Consider the following 17,612-nt stretch of genomic DNA (forward strand, 5'->3'; position numbering starts at 1 on the left):
CCTGCCATATGGTTGCTGGCAGACCAAATCTGACGGTAGCCGTGCGAGTGGTCCTGACTTGAAACGCTGCTGGGTAATTGTACTCCCCGTTTGCTTGTTGCCAATGTGAATAGGAAAATGGGTTGTAAATCTGCATCATTGTGTCCTGTTAATGTGCTGGCGCCCTGGGCTCGGGGGTGTGTGCTGTGTGCTCCACAAGCTGTGACACCCAGTGTTCCCTCCAGACTGTTCTTAGAGGGACCCCCACGCTGGTCTGTAGGAGTTACAGACTCACAGGCTTCCTGAGGGAGGGCCCACCTGCAAAGGTGGCCTCGCCCGTGCTCTGCGTGGGGTGCTGTGGCCTGTGCCCGGCCCCCCTTGATCCAGGAGGAGGACGTTCAGAGAAGCCCTCAGTGTGGAAGCTGGATGTGGCTCGTTGCTGCTTTGTCCCGTGGTTTTACGAGCAGGTCTGGGAAGAGGCCTCGGGCTCCATGCTCCTCCCAGCGCTGGGAAACTCTGGGAGCGCTGGTTCCCGGAATCCCAGAGGAATCCACCAAGGAGAGAGTAGGAGGCCGCGTCCAGATGCTGAATTCCCAGGAAGGGTGGCAGGGGTCCATGTATCCAAAGCCCCTGGGAGCCCCCACTCCTCTCGGGGCTCCAGACAGGCCTTCTGGTGGCAGTGAAGGGGTCGGGGTATTGCCGTCCCAGGTGGACTCCTGCGGTCCCAGTGACGCTGGGGATTGCAGAGAGGGAGATAGAGAAAAAGGGCCGAGGAACAAGCTGTGCCTGGCCGAGGAGCCAGCCCCGCGCCCTGCCCCGCTCTCTGCGGGACGCTGGCTGAAGCAAACGCCACCCGCTGCGACCCCCTCCCCTCCACAGGACGCTCCCCGGGCATGGCTGTGTGACACCACAGGTGTCCACGCAGGTTTCGCAGGGGAGGGACAGGTCAGGCCTTGAGAGAGAGGAGCACCCTGACTGGAGCAGGGAGGGCAGCTGCGTTCCCCCAGACGACAGGGCCGTCTGTAGAGGAGGCCCAGGAGGTGTGCGCAGAAGCGGCGGGGTGCAAGGCCTGCGGAGCGAGGCTGTGGCCGGAGCAGCGTGCAGAGTGCCTTTTCTGAGCGCTGTTAGCCAGCGGTCGGGTGTGTAAGTTTAAAAACACATGTGTGGGGCTTCCCTGGTGGCGCAGTGGTTGAGAGTCCGCCTGCCGATGCAGGGGACATGGGTTCATGCCCTGGTCCGGGAGGATCCCACATGCTGCGGAGCGGCTGGGCCCGTGAGCCGTGGCCGCTGGGCCTGCACATCCGGAGCCTGTGCTCCGCAACGGGAGAGGCCACAACAGTGAGAGGCCCGCATACCGCAAAAAAAAAAAAAAGGCTACAGACTGTTTAGGGATTAATTTGATGAAAGATGTGCACCCTGAAACCTGCAGAACTTTGCTGTGGGAAACTCAGGCAGTTCTGAGCCGCTGGAGAGGAGCAGGGCCTACGGGCCGAGGGTGTCTCCATAGTGTTCAGATACCAGCGCCCCCCAAGCCAGTCTCATAGAGCTGTCGCGATGCAGGTCCAAGCCCCTGAGGGCTCTTGGGGAGAAACCGATAAGCTGCTTCCAAAGTGTGTTTGGAAATTCAAAGGACCTGGCGCAGCAACAGCCACCTTGAAAAGGCAGGAGGGAGTCGGAGGCCCTCGGCCTTGGCCGTGAAGCTGCGGGGCAGTGGAGACAGGCGCACACCTGTCCTGGGGAGCAGGGTCCCCACAGGCACCCACGTGTGTGCTCAGCTGCTTGTCTACAAGATGCTGAGGCTGCTTCGATGCGAAAGGATCATCTTTTCAGCAGACGAAGGTGGGACAGTCAGATCAACCTATTTGTGCTGTTTTTGGTGGCTGATAGAGTCCTCATTCCTACTGGCTTCTGTCGTTGTTGGTCATTCACAGATAAGACTCAGTTAGTCATAGTCGAGGGGGTTCCAGGGCAGGTGTGTGGGGTGCGGGTTAAGAGCCAGCCCTCCTGTCTCTGTACGTGGTGTGTGGGAGCTGGCTGAGCGTCCGTAGGGGACGCTGGTTGCTGGGCCACAGCAGTTTTCAGGGTGTGCCACGGTCTGACATGGAGGTTGAACTGATAGAGGTTGAACCCGATAGAGGTTGAACTTGACGTCTAGACATCCTGTTAGCATTGAGGAAGTAAACACACTGTGGAGTGTGTACGGTTGGTCCCTGTGACGGTGCCTGGGTACTAGTGAGGGAGGCTCAGCGAGGTCTGCCCTGCTCTGCTCTGGCTGAGGGTTAAAAGCTTTCTGTGAGCACTTTTAGTGAAGTAGAAATGCACATTTCCTTTCTAGAACCTGGGATCACGATGATCCAGACCAGGCTCTCGGGACACCCCCCTCCCCCGCGAGCAGTCCCCACGGTAACACCCCGCCCCCACCCACAGGGGATGCGGACTCATGGTGGGGATCTCTGCTTCCTTTCGATGGACAGGCCCTTGCTGTTGGAAGGAGGCTCTTCCTCTGTGGCTGTGTGGTGTCCATCGGATGGACGTTCAAGCAGCTTCTCTGCCGATTCCTGTGCTGATACACATCTGGGTTCTTTCCAGTCCAGGTGTGACATGAACATACATACATTGGGGTTTTTCTGTGGAGGCAGCAGATAGGGTTTAACGGTTCGTCAAAGTGACTGCACAGTTCTGCACCCCCAAAGCCTAGGTCAGGCGGACCCATCCGTGCTAACACTTGGGGATGTCAGTTTAATTTGCCTTTTTCTGTCGTCTACTGGTCTCCTGTACCGTCCTCTGCAAGGTGTCCGTCTGTGATCCATCTGGACTCATTTTGTGTTTCGTGCTGTAAGGGAGGGTCAAGGTTTATTTTCTTCCCTGTGGATGTCCACATGGTCATTGTCACTGGGAAGACTGTCCTTTCCTGCTGGGTTGTAGCGGAGCCCTTGTCACCAGTCAGGTGGGGCTCAGCTTCTGCTCTTTGCTCTGAACCTTTGGCCCTTGGGTCCAGGACTACCTGTTGTGACTATAATTGTACAGTCTTGATACCTGGCAGTTTAATTTGCCCATCTTCGTTGTTCTTCAGAATTGTCCTTGCTACTTGTGACCCTCTGCGTTTCCATGTACATTTTGGAAAAAGCTGGTTGATCTCCACGCAAAGCCTGCTGGGTTTTGATTGGATTGCTTTGAATGTAGAGATGAGTTGGGGGAGATATGCTGTGCTAACAGTAGTGAACAGTGTCCCATAAGTGGGCCTGCATTTTTATCAGTCTAATTTCTGTTCTCTCAGTAATGTTTGTAATTGTCCATGTAGAGAGCTTGAACACCTTCTGTTAGATTCATTCCTGTGTGTTTAACGTCTTTCGATATAAATAGGTAATATTTCAGCATGATTTCCTAATGGTTTATAGTATATAGAAACCAATCACTTTCTGTGTGATTGAGCTTCTCATTCACTTACTAATTTGAAGAGTTTAATTGTAAATTCCTCTGGATTTTCTCCTGTGTAAAAACACAGCGTCGTAAGATAAATACTCCTTGTTATCCCTCAGGAAGAAGAGGGGGGCGGGGCTGGCCTGGTCTGACCGTGGAGGAGACCGCCCCCCTGAGGCGCGTTGTCACGGTGGGGCGCAGCCCGCCGGCATCTTCCCGCAGCTGTGGAATGTTCCGTCTACGGCTGCACTGGAGTGGATGCACCCATTTGCCTTTTGATGGGCGGTTGCTCTTTCTTTTACTGTTATGAACAAAACTGTGAGTTCGTGTGGCATGTCACTCACTCCCCGGACTTTGTTAGAAACTCTGAGTGGCCCCAAGCAGCGTCCGAGGCCCACTGCTCTGCTTGTGAGAGTACTGGTGTTGCCTCCTGGTTTTAATTTGCATTTTCCCAACGCCGAACACCTTTCCAAACGTTAACTGGCTGTATGGATATTTTTTTCTGACAAGTGCGTGTTCAGATCTTTTGCTCATTAAAAAATAGGTTTAGTTTTTCAGTAGATGTGGTGAGTATAGGCATTCCTGCCTTGAACCCCCTCTCGGGGGTGGCACCCAATCTTCTGCACCAAACCTGTGTCAGGTGGGGGACGTCCCTCCCCACAGTGTGCTGGGAGTTGGTCTCAGGACCTCAGGGCTTTTCTGCAGCTGTGGAGATGATCATAATTTTCCATCCTTTTTTTTTTTAAAAAAGCATTTTCAAAATATTTATTCATTTGGCTGCACTGACTCTTAGTTGCAGCATGGGGGATCTTTAGTTGCAGCATGCGAACTCTTAGTTGCGGCATGTGGGATCTAGTTCCCTGACCAAGGATCGAAGCTGGGCCCACTGCATTGGGAGTGTGGAGTCTTAGCTACTGGACCACCAGGAAAGTCCCCGTCCTTTATTTTCTTAGTGTGGTGAATTACATTGATTTTTTAATTTCTTGCATTTCTGAATACGTTGTTAGTGTGATTTGTGTTATCTTTTTTTGTGTCTGTCGATCAGATTAACGAACTGGACCAGGAGTTTTTTTGGTGGCAGGTTGCTTATTACAGTTTGGGGCTTTCACTGGTGGGTGCTGTTCTCCTGGCAGGGGCGGCGGGGGGCGGGGCGGAGGTGCGTGCAGGTGGTGACAAGCGGGCCTGTGTCCTGGTGCCTCTGGCACCGGCTCGGCCGAGGCTCGGGCTCTGCCTGCTGGTCCCTCTTCGCGCTCCGGGTGCCCTCGGAGCTGGCGGTGTGTTGTGGCGGGGTCTCCCTGGTCACCCAAGGGTGTCTCGTTGCCTGCTGAGACTGGAGGGCACGGCGTGGCAGTCAAGTGGAGGACTCTCAGGGCCCCGGGAGACAGGACTCGCGCCGCTCAGGGTTGGGCGTCCCCTCCCAGGAGCACCCGACGCCCCAGTGCCGTGAGGGCTGCTGTGAGGGCCGTGTGTTTGCCTCCGCCTCCCCGGGGTGGATTCCAGAAAGGAAGCCTGCTGCTGGAGAAGGGGCTGCCTGGCGGTAGCAGTGCCGTCCTCCATGTCAGCAACGCAAATTGGCTGACCCGTGTGGTGCGGTGCGCTGCGGGCAGACGAGCCGGGGCGCTGGTTAGCCTGAGGCTCTGCTGAGCGCCCGCACCCCACCCTCAGGGCTCTGTGTGCTGCCCTTTCTGTGAGAGGCGTGTCACATCCCGATCCCCCCCCCCCCCCCCCCCCCCCCCGGCAAGGTGGCGCTTCCCCCGGTTCTGCAGACGGTGGCAGGCGAGGCAGACGCCCGGCTGGACCTCCCAGGTTGAGGCTGGAGTTCGGGCTCCCGGGTCCTTACAGGTCAGCAGGGCTGGGAGCGATGGCCACACCCGGCCGCCCTCTAGCCAGCTCCTGCTCTGGGCTGGGTCGCCCGCACTGGGCTCTGCTCCGGGGCTGCTGCGGCTGCAAGATCCGTCCCAAAGACGGCCCTGCAGTGTCACAGGCCTGTGGTGACCAGAGGTGGCTCAGGCCCCGGGCAGGCGAGGGACGACACGCTGGAGGGGAGCCAGCGTCTCAGGGCAGACATTCTCTCCCGTTTGGTGCGAGGCCGGGCCCCTTCGTTCACGGTCACGGGGAGAGTTTCCAGTAGAGGGCAGGTTCCGCCTGTCAGCAGGCCCCTCTGAAGGTGCGTTTTCCCCGTTACTGAGTCCATCTCTGGGAACACGAGGCAGGAGGCAGCGAGGTGGTAGGGCCGTGGGTGCCTCTGAGCCTGGTGGGCAGGAGGGGTGTCCATTGCCCAGATAAGAGACTTGCTTTCCGGGCACGTGAAGTCCTGCTAGACCTAAGGACTTTGAGAGTCTAACTTGGGGCCAGCGTCTGAAAGCGTCACTCTCTTTTCCAGGATAAAGATAAAGTTTCTCTAACCAAGACCCCAAAGCTGGACCGCACTGATGGTGGGAAGGAGGTGAGAGAGCGAACGACCAAGCGGAAGCTGCCCTTCACTGTGGGCGCCAATGGAGAGCAGAAGGACTCGGACACAGGTACCCACCCGCCCCCGGCGCCCCAGTTCTGCTGCACGGACCCGGGAGGGGGTGACTCACAGCTGACAGGGCAGATTCCCAGGCAGAGGATTCCCGCAAGTGTGCACAGAAGCCACGTTCCCCCAGCCCCAGCCTGCCCAGGGGCCTCCCGTGCGTGTGAGCACGGGCTCCTCTCTCTCAAGGAGAGCCTCTGGAGAACTTCACATGGGAGGATAAACGTGTTTCCCCTCAGGGCTGCAGAAGCACATAAATTAAACCCAGTTGTTTGAAATGGAGGCCAGAGGGAGCTGTGAGAATGAGCCGGAGGCATGCAGTCTCCCTGCGCGTGCGCTGCGGGTGTGCCACTCACCACCACGTGGCGCATGTGCGTTCAGGTTGGTTCCATCCGAGCTGCCTGCAGGGACACGTGCTGGGTCCAGGCAAGAACCCGGCCCCTTTGCCAGCCGGCTCACACTCCTCCTCTTGGTCCTGGTGTGCTGGGCCTTCCCCGCCTGCCGGTCATCTGACTGCAGACCCCCTAAGCCAGGGGCAGGTGTGGGGTGGATCCACAGAGCCGCGAGGGGGCCTGGGTCCCCCAGGATGCAGCCACGGGGGAAGGAGCAGAGGTCCTGCCAGGATCGGGCGGAGGGCAGGGGGCTTTGCTGCACGTGAGGGTTTGTGTCAGGTCTCAGGAAAATGGCAGGTACGGGAATGACATAAATGTGAGAGAATTGGGAGAAACGGCAGGGGGAACAGCCTGAAATGAACGTCTTCACTCACAGCGCCTCCTGCACGGGGCGACCCCCCGGTGGGTGCGCCCCGGGCTCGCAGCCACTGAGCATGACCTGGGGTAGTTGCAGGCTGGTGAAGCAGGTTGGCGGGGTTGGTGGTGCCAGCTGGGGTATGGCTGGGGTCCGGGGCAGGCGGCTCGACCTCCGCGGGGTCCTCCGCAAGGGGAGGGGTTGGGCCGGGGAGGAGGGCAGAGGAGGTGGGAGTCCTCGCAGGGACCCTGTGCCTCAGGCTCTGGGTGCAGAAGAGACAGGCCCAGCTCAGGCTTGGGTGTCCGAGCCAGCTCTGGTACTGGAGGGCGTGGCGTCGCTGTTGGGTGCGGCTTCCTGGGTGCTGGGGGGCCTGCAGGTCGGTGTCATCCTCTGGGATGTCCCTGCCCGAGCACAGGCGGGCGCGGCGTCCTCGGGGGTGTCTGCGGGGTGCTGGCCGTGAAGGCGGCCTCCAGCAGGCCTGGGGGACGGTTGGCATCTCAGCACGGGGCGCCAGGCAGGTGGGAAACTGAAGAACGTTTTGCAAGTGGGATTTTCCAGGCAGGGACAAAGTCTAAATACATGGAAAGTCCAGCATTTGTCCTCTTACTGTTGAGTGGCTATCCCTTTGGGGGCCAGTTTTGCTGTACCATTGACCCTTGAACAGCACGACTGTGAGCTGCATGGCTCCGCTTATGTGCCGGCTTTTTCAGTAGTACACAGTGTGGGAGGAGGGGGGCCTTCGACTGGGTGACTGTGTCCTGCCCATCCCCCCCGCCCCCGGGGTTCGGGGCTGACCCTGCAGCTTTCTTGTACACCTGCTTTGGTCATGTGGCAGAACTGTTCTCCAGTAACTGGGAGCGTCTCATCCTTCGGGCCAGGACTGGGCACCTCGCCTGCAGCCCTGGTCACTGACCCCTCCCTGCCCTTCCTGGTGAGCGGCCGCCTGGCCAGGCAGAGTGAAGCTCTTCCTCTGAGAGGCCTCGCTTCCACCAGGTGCCGCCTGCCCGCCCGCCCCAGGGCAGATGGGGAGGCTCTTGTACAGAAGTGCCAACTCTGGTGAGCACCGAGCTAGGGAAGCTGAAGGTCCCCGTGTTCCCACGTCCCCTCCCTGCCTGCTGGCTCCTGCCGTGTCCCTCCAGTGCCCCCTGCTGGGAAGATGCAGCCTGGCACTCACGGGACGGTTGCAAGTGGCCAGTAGTTTCTCCGGCCGTGCTCCCTGAGCGGGGGAGGCTGGTGAGCATCCCCCAGAGACCCTCGGGCTCCCTGGGAGCACCCTCCTGTTTCCCGGTCCCCAGGAGGCCCGCAGCGCTTAGTCAGGGCTGGGGCATCCTCCCTGGAGCTCAGGCCACCGGCGGGCGGGCACCTGCAGGCAGGGAGAGGGGGCCCTCCTGCCCGGTGCCAGTCTTGGTGGGACCAGGACCTGCTTCAAATTATACTCTGCTGTCTGCTTCTTATGTGTTTAATTTCCCCGCAACGTAAGTGTACGCACACCTCCTGCTGAGGTCCGTGTGGATGAAGCCCTGCAGGCTTCTTGCTCAGTCTGACAGCAGCCTTCCTGCCTCCCACCTGGAGCCCCCAGGGCCCTTCAGAGAGGGGCCTGTTCTCAGCTCCCAACGTTTCTTTGCTTCTACTTCGTGCTGGCTCTGCAGTGAGGATGTGTGAGCAGCTCACCCGTCTAGGGCTGGGATTTGGGGACGGAGGCGGCGGGCACGCAGCTTCCCTGGTGGGCAGGGCCTGTCGGGACTCCTGCTCAAGTCTGCCCTGTGTGCGGGGATTCACTGGCGCTGGGCTCTGAGCATGCCCCCTGCCAAATGCTGGAGGTCACGTGGCTGACCATGCAGGGGCTTGGCCGCCTGCCAGGCGTGACACACTGTGAGTCGCTGGTTGGGAGGGCACATGCCACCCACACTGTGACCCTGGAGCTCTCGGGACCCCAGAGCGGGCAGGACTGGTGTAGGACGCTGGCCACCTCCAGCCCAGGCCAAGTCGAGAGGGCGTGGCTGGGCCCGCTTCTCTCTGGCCTGGGTCAGGGTGGCCGCTCCACCCGGTGAACCCCCGGGTCTGGGTGTGGGGAGCTCGAGGGGTGGTCGGAGGCCCCCAGGCAGGCTGGGGCTGGCGGGATGGATGCTGCTGTTCGTGCGCTGCTGGCGGTCTGGATTATGATTCACTGCTGTCGTGAAAGTTGGGGTCAGTGGTTGGGAACCCCTGTTGTCCAGGCCCTTTATGCCCACCTCACCTCCATGGATTCTGGCCTCCTGATCACGGTCACCTGGGGGACGGCTCTGTGGTCGCCCTTACCTGGAGCTGGAGCAGCCTCTGCCGGGGGAGTGAGACGTGGGGGGTCCAGCCTGTCCCTCTCAGGCCGGGGACTTGCTGAAGGCCACACAGACCGCTCTTTCTTTAAACGATCAATGCTGGAAATTTTTTTTAAAAAGGAAAAGGAGGAGACACAGAGCAGGAAACCGGAAGGGAAGCCGTTTGTCACCACAGCCTGAATGATGGTGCCCATGTGGGTCCAGTGGCGCTTGGAGGGTCGGAGTGTAATGCGGGGAGGACCCTGTGCAGCACGTCACCTGACGGGGTATCTGTCACACGTGGACTGTGCCTGGGCCGGCTCCTTGGTCAGAAGCCTGTGTTTGTGAGTGATCGTGGAGGTCAGGCCCTGTGTGGTGTGGGAGGTGTGCTCTGAGGCCAAGGGACGGGCCGCTCTTGGGACAGCAGGTCCCAGTGCCGACCACCCACCTCCCATCAGCCTGCCGTGGGCCGAGCCCTGCAACTTCATGGGAGACCGAGGACCTCCTCCACCCCCTCCCCACCACAGGGCGGAGCCCTGACGATGGTGACATCTGACGAGAGTCTTAGATTCCCCACTTTGGGCAACGTGGTACGCCCTGGTTGTCAGCCACGGGGCGTCTGGTGGCAGTGGACGGGCTGAGGGCAGCCGTGCCTGCCGACACCTCCGGCTGGAAGATGCCCTCCTCCCGCCTGGGGGCCGAGAGGGCTCCCCAGGCTCACGCCGTCCTGCCCCCATGGGGCTGGCCCTCCCTGGGCCTCTGTGCGCCTTCCTAGCCCCAGAGCGGAGACGAGGATTGGACCCAGAGATGGCCGCCACAGGAGGAAGACACCCGAGCAGACACAGAACAGCGTCCAGAAGATCAGGCAGGGTTTTCACAGTGTAAAACAGAGCATGAGGCAGCAGAAACGATTGCTGAAACGAAGCATTCGGGCGGGGGACGGGTTCTAGCGCTTACCGGGTGCACCATGAGCAGGGTGAGTGAGCTGGGAGCTGCTGAGCCTGGAGACGCCGCCTCGGCGGACGCACAGAAGGAAGAGGGGAGTTGCCGACCGGGGTCCAGGAGGGGCACACGGGGCCGCCAGTGTCTGCGCAGGGTGCGGGCTCCACGCAGAGCGTCGTGTGGAACCACGGGACCGCCCGAGGGGACACAGAAGGCGGCCGGGAGAGTGTCTGCAGACCACGTCCCGGAAGCCAGAGGAGACCTTCTCCCAGAAGCTCACTCTGTGTCTCTGCTGCCAGGATTCGCCGTGACTCGGGGAAGTTCTCCACTGGACGCCGTCAGTTTTGCTGGGGAGTGAAACTCCCCAGGAGGAGTGGACTCTGGGTGCTGGGTCCTGAAACAGAGGCCCTCAGGGCTGCGCCCTCCGCAGGCCCAGCCCCAGCAGAGGCCATGGGGGCTGTGGGAGGAGAGCAGAGGCGTGTTCCGGGGGAGACAGGAACGCATTTAGGGGGAAACGCAGGGATGGCCTGGGGGGCTGGGGATCCTTGCATCTGCTAGCTGGGTGACCGTGTCCCAGGAAGAGATGATAAACGTGGCCCCGATTTCACAGAGGACCAGCGAGGTGATTGAGCGTGAGAATCAAGGCGCCATGGACATACAGGCCGAGTCACACGGCTGTGCTTCGCTTTCCTCACGGTGAGGGGACTGTCCAGGCTCGTGAGACTGCCTTCCCCCCATTACCCTGGGAAGATGGCACGGCTGGCGTCCCCGGAGAACGAGGGGGCAGGGTGTGCTCCAGCCCCTGCGCCTCCACAGCACCCTCTGGCCTTGCTCGCCACTCACACGGACCTGCCAGTTTTCCAGTCTACAGCTTGACACACGCCGCCTGGGCTTCGTGTAACTTCTGTTCTGCTTCCGGTTGGATGTGAGAAACAAAATGCTGGCAGAGCGCTGAGGGAGCTGGGCCGTTGCCCGGGCACCTCCTCTGCCGTGCCCCCATCCCAGCGCTGGCAGGTGGGGCCGTTGCCCACCTCAGGGCAGGGCAGGAAGGACGTTCTGCAGGTCTCACCTGGGTTGACCCCCGGCTTGGCCCCTGCCGACAGGACGCAGTGGCTGGGCAGGAAGGCCCTTCTGCAGCACCAGCGCCCCGGCCTCCGCTCCTCTGTGGCCCGGGTTCCGTGGGCAGCCGCTCCACCTGCGACTCCCAGCCCGGCCAGACGTGGGCTCTCCAGATCCCGGCAGCCGCGGCACCTGTAGAGAAGTACACTCCACCACCGAGAAGTTGGCGCCTCAGGAGATGGGATTACATTTGGGGTTTTTCCCTGTGTTAAGCCTGGGGAGACCAGAGGGTTGGGTTAGTCTGTTCTCCTCCACGTGTGGGGTGAGCAGGGCCCCTGGGCAGGTGTGGACTCGTGCTGGGGTTGCCTGAGCCTTACAGCTCTCCCAGCCCCTTCCTGAGACCACAGGCCGGTGCCACAGGGCCCAGCTCTGCCGCCGACATCAGAGTCTCTGGGTAGAAGTTGCTTCTTCGCTGCCACTCACCAGCAGCGCAGGCAAGACCCTCGAGGCACCTCCCTGGTCCTGGGCGTCCACTGGCTGCACGGTCACTTGAAGACAGAGGTGGCTGTGGCCCTTCTGCCGGGCTCCTCTGGCATCTTAAATCACGGGCGCGTCTGTCCTGGAGGCCCGTGCGCCGCGGAGAGGGGGCTGGGCTGCTTGCTTCCACCCCCGAGGTGACCCAGTGTACTCGGCAGGTGCCGCCCACAGCCCGCGGGAGGCCGCGGGGTCACGCGCTTCGCTGAGGTTCTGCTTCCGTCCTCTCCTCTGGGGGCTTCGTGTCTCCACCGCCCCTGAGAGGCCAGACACCCCAATTGTCTGAGGCCAGGCTGTGCTTCCCGGGAGGTTGGGCAGAGCAGGGCCCCACGGCCTCCCCCTGCCCCGACCCCCAGACCCATCCGCGTGGCGCTCAGCTGTGGGAGAGCTTCTGAGCCAGGCTCCTGCCCAGGTCCGGCCACTGCCCCAGCGTGGCTTCGTTTCTCGGGGCTCCTTGAAGCTGCTGGGTGCCAGCTGTGCCCTGTGCAGAGGCCTCCTCGAAGAGCCGGGGCCATGTGCCGCCCTTTCCTCACTGCTTTTGCCGGGTCGTGGGGGAATTGGGGGCGGGGGAGAAGGCGAGCGGGGTCCTTGGTCACCCCTGAGGAGCGTCCTTTCTGAGTTTCCTCCTTGCTTGGGCCTATGCCTCGTGCGTTGGTTAGAAACCAGTTGTTGCTGGCGGGGTGGCGTGTGGTGCTCGGGGGTCATCACCTAAGATGCACAGATCACCGTTGTCAGCAGATCACAACTTCAGTTTTTAAAAAGGCAGTTTAAGGTACTTTTTAAGGAAATAACTGTTTACAGAAAACGCTTTGTAAGAAAATGGAAAGCGTGACACGCTTGTGGGGCCTGAGGTGGAGAGCAGCCCAGGGTTGTAGTTGTGGGAGTGGAGAGGTCGCCCCAGCCCGGGGACGCGGAGGGCAGGGAGAGCCCCTCAGACACCCGGGCCCCGTGGCGACCCAGCTTCCCTCCCCGTGGTCCGCACCCGTGACCTAGGCCCCCCCCATCCCCGGGCTCCCCAGAGCACACAGGGCAGCAGGGGAGGGGTCTGAGACTCGACGGAGCCCCAGTTCCTGTGAGTAGGAGGGTGAGTGTGGAGCAAAGTGAGCTTTTGGCTCCTGGTCCGTGGAGTGGGGGGTGTCTCTTCTCTCCGCCCCCCCTGCCCCTGTGAAAGACACGGCGCAGTGTTTCTGCCTGAGGCCGGCAGGGTGTTAGGTGAGGGGCCAGAGGAGCACAGTATGCTTGTCGTGAGGAGGCTGAGGGGCGCCGGGCCGGCGCCGTATCTCGTTAGTGCTCTGTGTTGATGCCTTTAGATGCCTCCAGCTCAGTCCACGCCGTGGTACTGCAAGGCTGGTTCGCTCCTCGAAGCGCCATGGCATGAGATGGAGGCTCCTAGAAGCAAGAAGAAAGGTACAGTACCGCCCAGCCAGCCTTGACCTCTCCGCGGGTCTCCAAGCTGTGTTTGCATTTACATCTGAACTCTTTGGAGGCGGGGTGGGGAGGAGGACCTGGACCACAGACACTAGGAGTTGCTAGACCGAGGCCCGTCCTGAGTGAGCCGGGACTCGGGGTCGTCCGTCCCGCCGCCTGGCGCGCAGGGCACGGTCTGGGGAGGCACCTGGAGCGGTGGACGGTCGGTGGGGGCCAGGCTTGGCTTCAGTGGCTGGTGACGAGGTGTCGGAATCGTGTCCCCAGCACAGCTACTGCCGGAAGAGGTGATGACGGGCAGCGTGCGTGCTGCCAGCTGTCCCTCCCCTCCCCCGCAGGCTGTGCGGCCCCGGAGTCAGAGGGCTCCGTGGCATGAAGTCTCCCCTCTCTCCTCCACGCCTCACAGAGAAGCAGGGTCCCGAGCGGAAGAGGATCAAGAAGGAGCCTGTCGCCCGCAAGGCCGGGCTGCTGTTCGGCATGGGGCTGTCCGGGATCCGCGCCGGCTACCCGCTCTCGGAGCGCCAGCAGGTGGCTCTCCTCATGCAGATGACGGCCGAGGAGTCTGCCAACAGCCCAGGTGAGCCCTGGGGGCAGGTGGTCCTGGGGCCTGGGAGGCCCTCCTTTGGGACGGTGGCCCAGCCCCGCAGGTCCCTCCCGGTAACCTCCGCCCATCCTCTCCTCGGCCTGCAGTGGACACGACACCAAAGCACCCCTCCCAGTCGACAGTGTGTCAGAAGGGGACGCCCAATTCTGCCTCAAAAACCAAAGATAAAGTGAACAAGAGAAATGAGCGTGGAGAGACCCGCCTACACCGGGCGGCCATCCGGGGGGACGCCCGGCGTATCAAGGAGCTCATCAGCGAGGGGGCGGACGTCAACGTCAAGGACTTCGCAGGTGAGAGCTCGGAGGGAGGGCCGTGGGGCAGACCCCCTTTTACGTAGGATGATTTGCTCTTTTTGTGTGTCCAGAGCCGTGCACTGAGAGAGGAGTGTTTGTGAGACCAGGAGGCCTTCCTGTGTGGAATCCTAGGTTTTCCCACGGCCCTGGGTGTTGGACCCAAACCTAGTTTAGCACCTTTTTTTTTTTTTAAAAGGAAAAAAAAAAGCGATTTTCCCAAGTTGCATTTTTCCAAAGCCCTGGGATCTGTCCACGGGGCAGCTCTGTGTGCGTGCCGACGTGAGCAGCTGCTCCCCGAGAGGCCTCAGCGCATGCTCACGGAGGCCCTTCCAGACCTGCGGCCGTGGCCACGCCCTGCCTGCTTCCCTGTCTGCAGACAGGGCACATCCTCCCTGTGTGTTGACAGGTGACTTGGGCTGAGGCTGCCCCTTGTGACCCTGTGTTCATTGATCCTGTACCCTGGTCAGCTCGGTGGGCCACGTCACCCTCTCAGATTCTTAGTCTGTAAGGTTAACCGCTAGAGGTCACGAGCAACCCAGAGGCGCCCAAGTAAAGACCACTCGGCATTTCTAGTCTGGGTGCCCACCAGGCCTCTGTCCCGTCCTTAGCGCTTCCTGAGTGCCACCCAGCAGCGGGAGTGACCTTCCTGAGGGTTAAATCACGTACGTGCTGAGTGTCTGTTTCCAGGCTGGACTGCGCTGCACGAGGCCTGTAACCGGGGCTACTACGATGTCGCGAAGCAGCTGCTGGCCGCCGGCGCAGAGGTGAACACCAAGGGCCTGGATGATGACACCCCCTTGCACGACGCCGCCAACAATGGGCACTACAAGGTGGGCGCCTCCCCGCAGACCCCACGGCAGGCCTGCCATTAGACTGTGCACTGGTCCGCAGCCACCTGTTTCTCTGTCCTTCCTGTGTGCGGGGTGACCAGGAAGTGAATCTTTGACAGGCCCCGCCTCCCCCCCAGCCCAGCTTTCTCACCCTGGGTCAGCACCTGGGTGGCCTCTCGCGCCGTCTGTGGCTTGTGTGTCAGGGCCCTGCTCTGGCCACTCAGGTGTGGTCAGCCATTAGGAGGTGGGTGGTCATACCCAGAGGCAGGGGGGCTCTGCCTGTCCTCGGCCCTGTGCTGCCGCCAGACCCGGCAGCCTGGACGGGGGTAGACAACATGGGGTGAGCAGCCCAGGAGCCGCGAGCACCTGGGGCACGGCCCCTCAGGTCCAATGCAGGAGCCGCACGTGTAGGTGAGGGCCTGGCTGCGGTCACCACCACACTGTCCAAGAGGCCCCTGGCCAGAGCTGGGGTGGTGCGTGATGAGGACACGTGGCAGCTGTTTGAGTGCATCTGGTCTGTCGTGGCGGCCCCGCTGGTCACTGTAGGAAGGTGTCAGGGAACCGGCAGTGTGGCCAGTGTGAAAATGACGCATTGGCGCAGGGAGAGATTGGGAGGTGCTCTGAGCTCAGGATGCCGAGACACCTGGGACACCCGAGTGCTGATTACAGAGCTGACGTCAGGAATTAGTTAACGTTTTAGGGAAGACGATGGCATTATGGGGTTTTCGTTGTTACTGCTTTTTAAGAGCCGTTTTAGAGAAGAAGTATGCTGAAAACCTTTATGAAATATCTGGGATTTGCTAAAAAAAACCAGGGCAGGCAGGGACTTCCCTGGTGGTCAGTGCTTAAGAATCCGCCTTCCAACGCAGGGGATGCAGGTTTGATCCCTGGTCAAGGAACTAAGGTCCCACGTGCCATGGGGCAACTAAGCCCGCGCGCCGCAACTAGAGAGAAGCCCACGCACCGCAACGAAGAGCCCACACACCGCAACGAAAGGTCCCGCCTGCCACAGCTAAGACACGACACAGCCAAAAATTAAAAAACAAAAAGATACCCGGGGCAGTGGGCAGGTATGGGGTATGGGTGAAATGAGGCTGGCTGGCTGGTAGGTGATGGAGCTGGGAGGGAGAGGACCGCCGCCTGAATCTCCGCTTGTGTAATTGTCTTTAAACTTGTTATTAGGGAGCAGTGAGAGACAATGGACACGTGGCCTCAGGTGTGGGCTCTGCAGAGGGGAGAAGGCTGAGGGCCAGGAGATGGGAGATGACCCAGGACTGTCCGGGTGGGCTGGTGGCCTTCGGGGCTGCATACGGCAGAGACCGTTTCTCGGCCGGAGGGAGGACGGCATTGAGGGGACTTAACCTGCGTTGCTGGTCTCAGAGGGAGGGGCCGTAGCCAGGGAACGTGGTGGCCTGAAGCAGTTGGGGTGTTCGTCGGCTGGCAGACAGCAAGGACACGGGACCAGAGCCCTGACTCTGGCCCCAGGATTGTCCAGCACCGTGGTGATTTGCCAGAGGGCAGGGGAGCGCCTGCCCAGGAAGCAGTGTCCTGCTCCCGCCATGCAGACCCAGGTACACCTGCGTGCAGCCCGGGCTGACGTGGAGGCCGCCGTCCCGTTTGCCAGGCACCTGGGGGAGGCTGTCGGTTCCGCCCCGGCCACCCGAGTGAAGCGAGGATCGAGATGGAGTGAGTCACACAGAATTCTTTGGTTTCCTGGTGCATCTGAACGTTGTCTGCACTGGACGGTTGCCGTTAGGTGTGCAATAGCAGTATCTATAAACAAGTTGCACTCCTTCGTTAAGAAATACATTATTGCGGGACTTCCCTGGCGGTCCAGTGGTTAAGACTGCACGCTTCCGCTGCAGGGGACACGGGTTCAATCCCTGGTTAGAGAACTAAGATCCTGCATGCTGTGCCATGCGGCCTTAAAAAAAAAAAGAAATACATTATTGCTAAAAAATGTAACTGTCACCTGAAGCTCCAGGAGTCGTGATCTTTTTGCTGGTGGAGGGTCTGAAATACCGCGAGAGCTACCAAAATGTGACACACAGACACCAAGTGAGCAAATGCTGTCGGGGAAATGGCGCCAGTAGACTCGCTGGGTGCAGGGTAGGGTCGCCGCAGACCCTCCGTCTGTAGACAACACGGCATCTGAAGCGCAGTAAAGTGAGGTCTGCTGTCCTTGCGTTCAGTGGGTCCTGGGCACGGATTAGCGACAGGTGATCTTACTTTCCTGCAATAAACAAACATGCAATAAACCTGCTTGCACAAGCTTGGTCTTTGTTTTCTGTACTGTGTAACACGCCCCCACCCCCCACCCCCCCCATAAAAGCCTTCCCCCCAAGTTGCAGGAACCCGGCGGCTCGAGAGGAGGCAGCCTGTTTTGAGTGGTGGGTCTTTGGTGGGAGAGGCCTCGCGGGCAGCGTGAACAGCCTCCACCCCTTGGCCTGGTCGTGCTCAGGCCCTGTGAAGGGGCCGCAGTTGCGCATCAGCGTGGCGGCCGCTCTGTGTTTCTCAGGGTCCCTGACGGGCCTCTCACTGCTCCGCAGGTGGTGAAGCTGCTGCTCCGGTATGGAGGGAACCCTCAGCAGAGCAACAGGAAGGGCGAGACGCCGCTCAAGGTGGCCAGCTCCCCAACCATGGTGAACCTGCTGCTGGGCAAGGGCACCTACACGTCCAGCGAGGCGAGCTCGGCCGGTCAGTGCTGCGGGGGCGCGGGCTGGGCAGGTGGCGTCACCGCGGTCAGCAGGGCTCTCCCGGCAGCCTCCTTGGATGCCTGCTGCTGACGGGAGCTTCTGGCCCGTGAGGAGTCCCCCACCCTGAGCCGGGATGGGGGGCTTCCGTGCAGGGTCTCCAGCCCCGTGTCTGTGCAGACCTCTCTGTAGCCCCTCTGCCCGGGGCCAGCCTCAACCTGAACTAAGCCAGGTGACGCGCTTGTTGGACGGGCGCCTTCCCCTCCCCTCCCCAGGT

The 17,612-nt window shown here is 60.8% G+C and overlaps 1 protein-coding gene across 10 annotated transcripts in view; it reads left to right on the forward strand.

Moving 5' to 3' along the window:
- The window catches only part of ANKRD11 (ankyrin repeat domain 11), a 172,043-nt gene that overhangs the window by 141,023 nt on the left and 13,408 nt on the right, over positions 1 to 17,612 (forward strand). For 6 of the 10 annotated variants that reach the window (XM_027118938.1, XM_027118943.1, XM_027118941.1 and 3 more), the window contains 5 exons: positions 5,783 to 5,921; positions 13,322 to 13,492; positions 13,606 to 13,809; positions 14,500 to 14,642; positions 17,192 to 17,339. In XM_027118938.1, coding sequence (XP_026974739.1) covers positions 5,783 to 5,921; positions 13,322 to 13,492; positions 13,606 to 13,809; positions 14,500 to 14,642; positions 17,192 to 17,339 — 805 coding nt within the window. Of the gene's footprint in view, positions 1 to 3,518; positions 3,718 to 5,782; positions 5,922 to 6,153; positions 6,296 to 12,800; positions 12,898 to 13,321; positions 13,493 to 13,605; positions 13,810 to 14,499; positions 14,643 to 17,191; positions 17,340 to 17,612 lie in introns of those variants that run through there. The other 4 variants (XM_027118939.1, XM_027118942.1, XM_027118944.1 and 1 more) reach the window with 4 other exon arrangements.

This window comes from Aethalodelphis obliquidens, unplaced genomic scaffold (assembly GCF_003676395.1).
Source record: "Aethalodelphis obliquidens isolate GAN/ISIS:26980383/991018 unplaced genomic scaffold, ASM367639v1 scaffold20, whole genome shotgun sequence".
In the NCBI taxonomy this organism is placed as follows: Eukaryota; Metazoa; Chordata; class Mammalia; order Artiodactyla; family Delphinidae; genus Aethalodelphis; species Aethalodelphis obliquidens.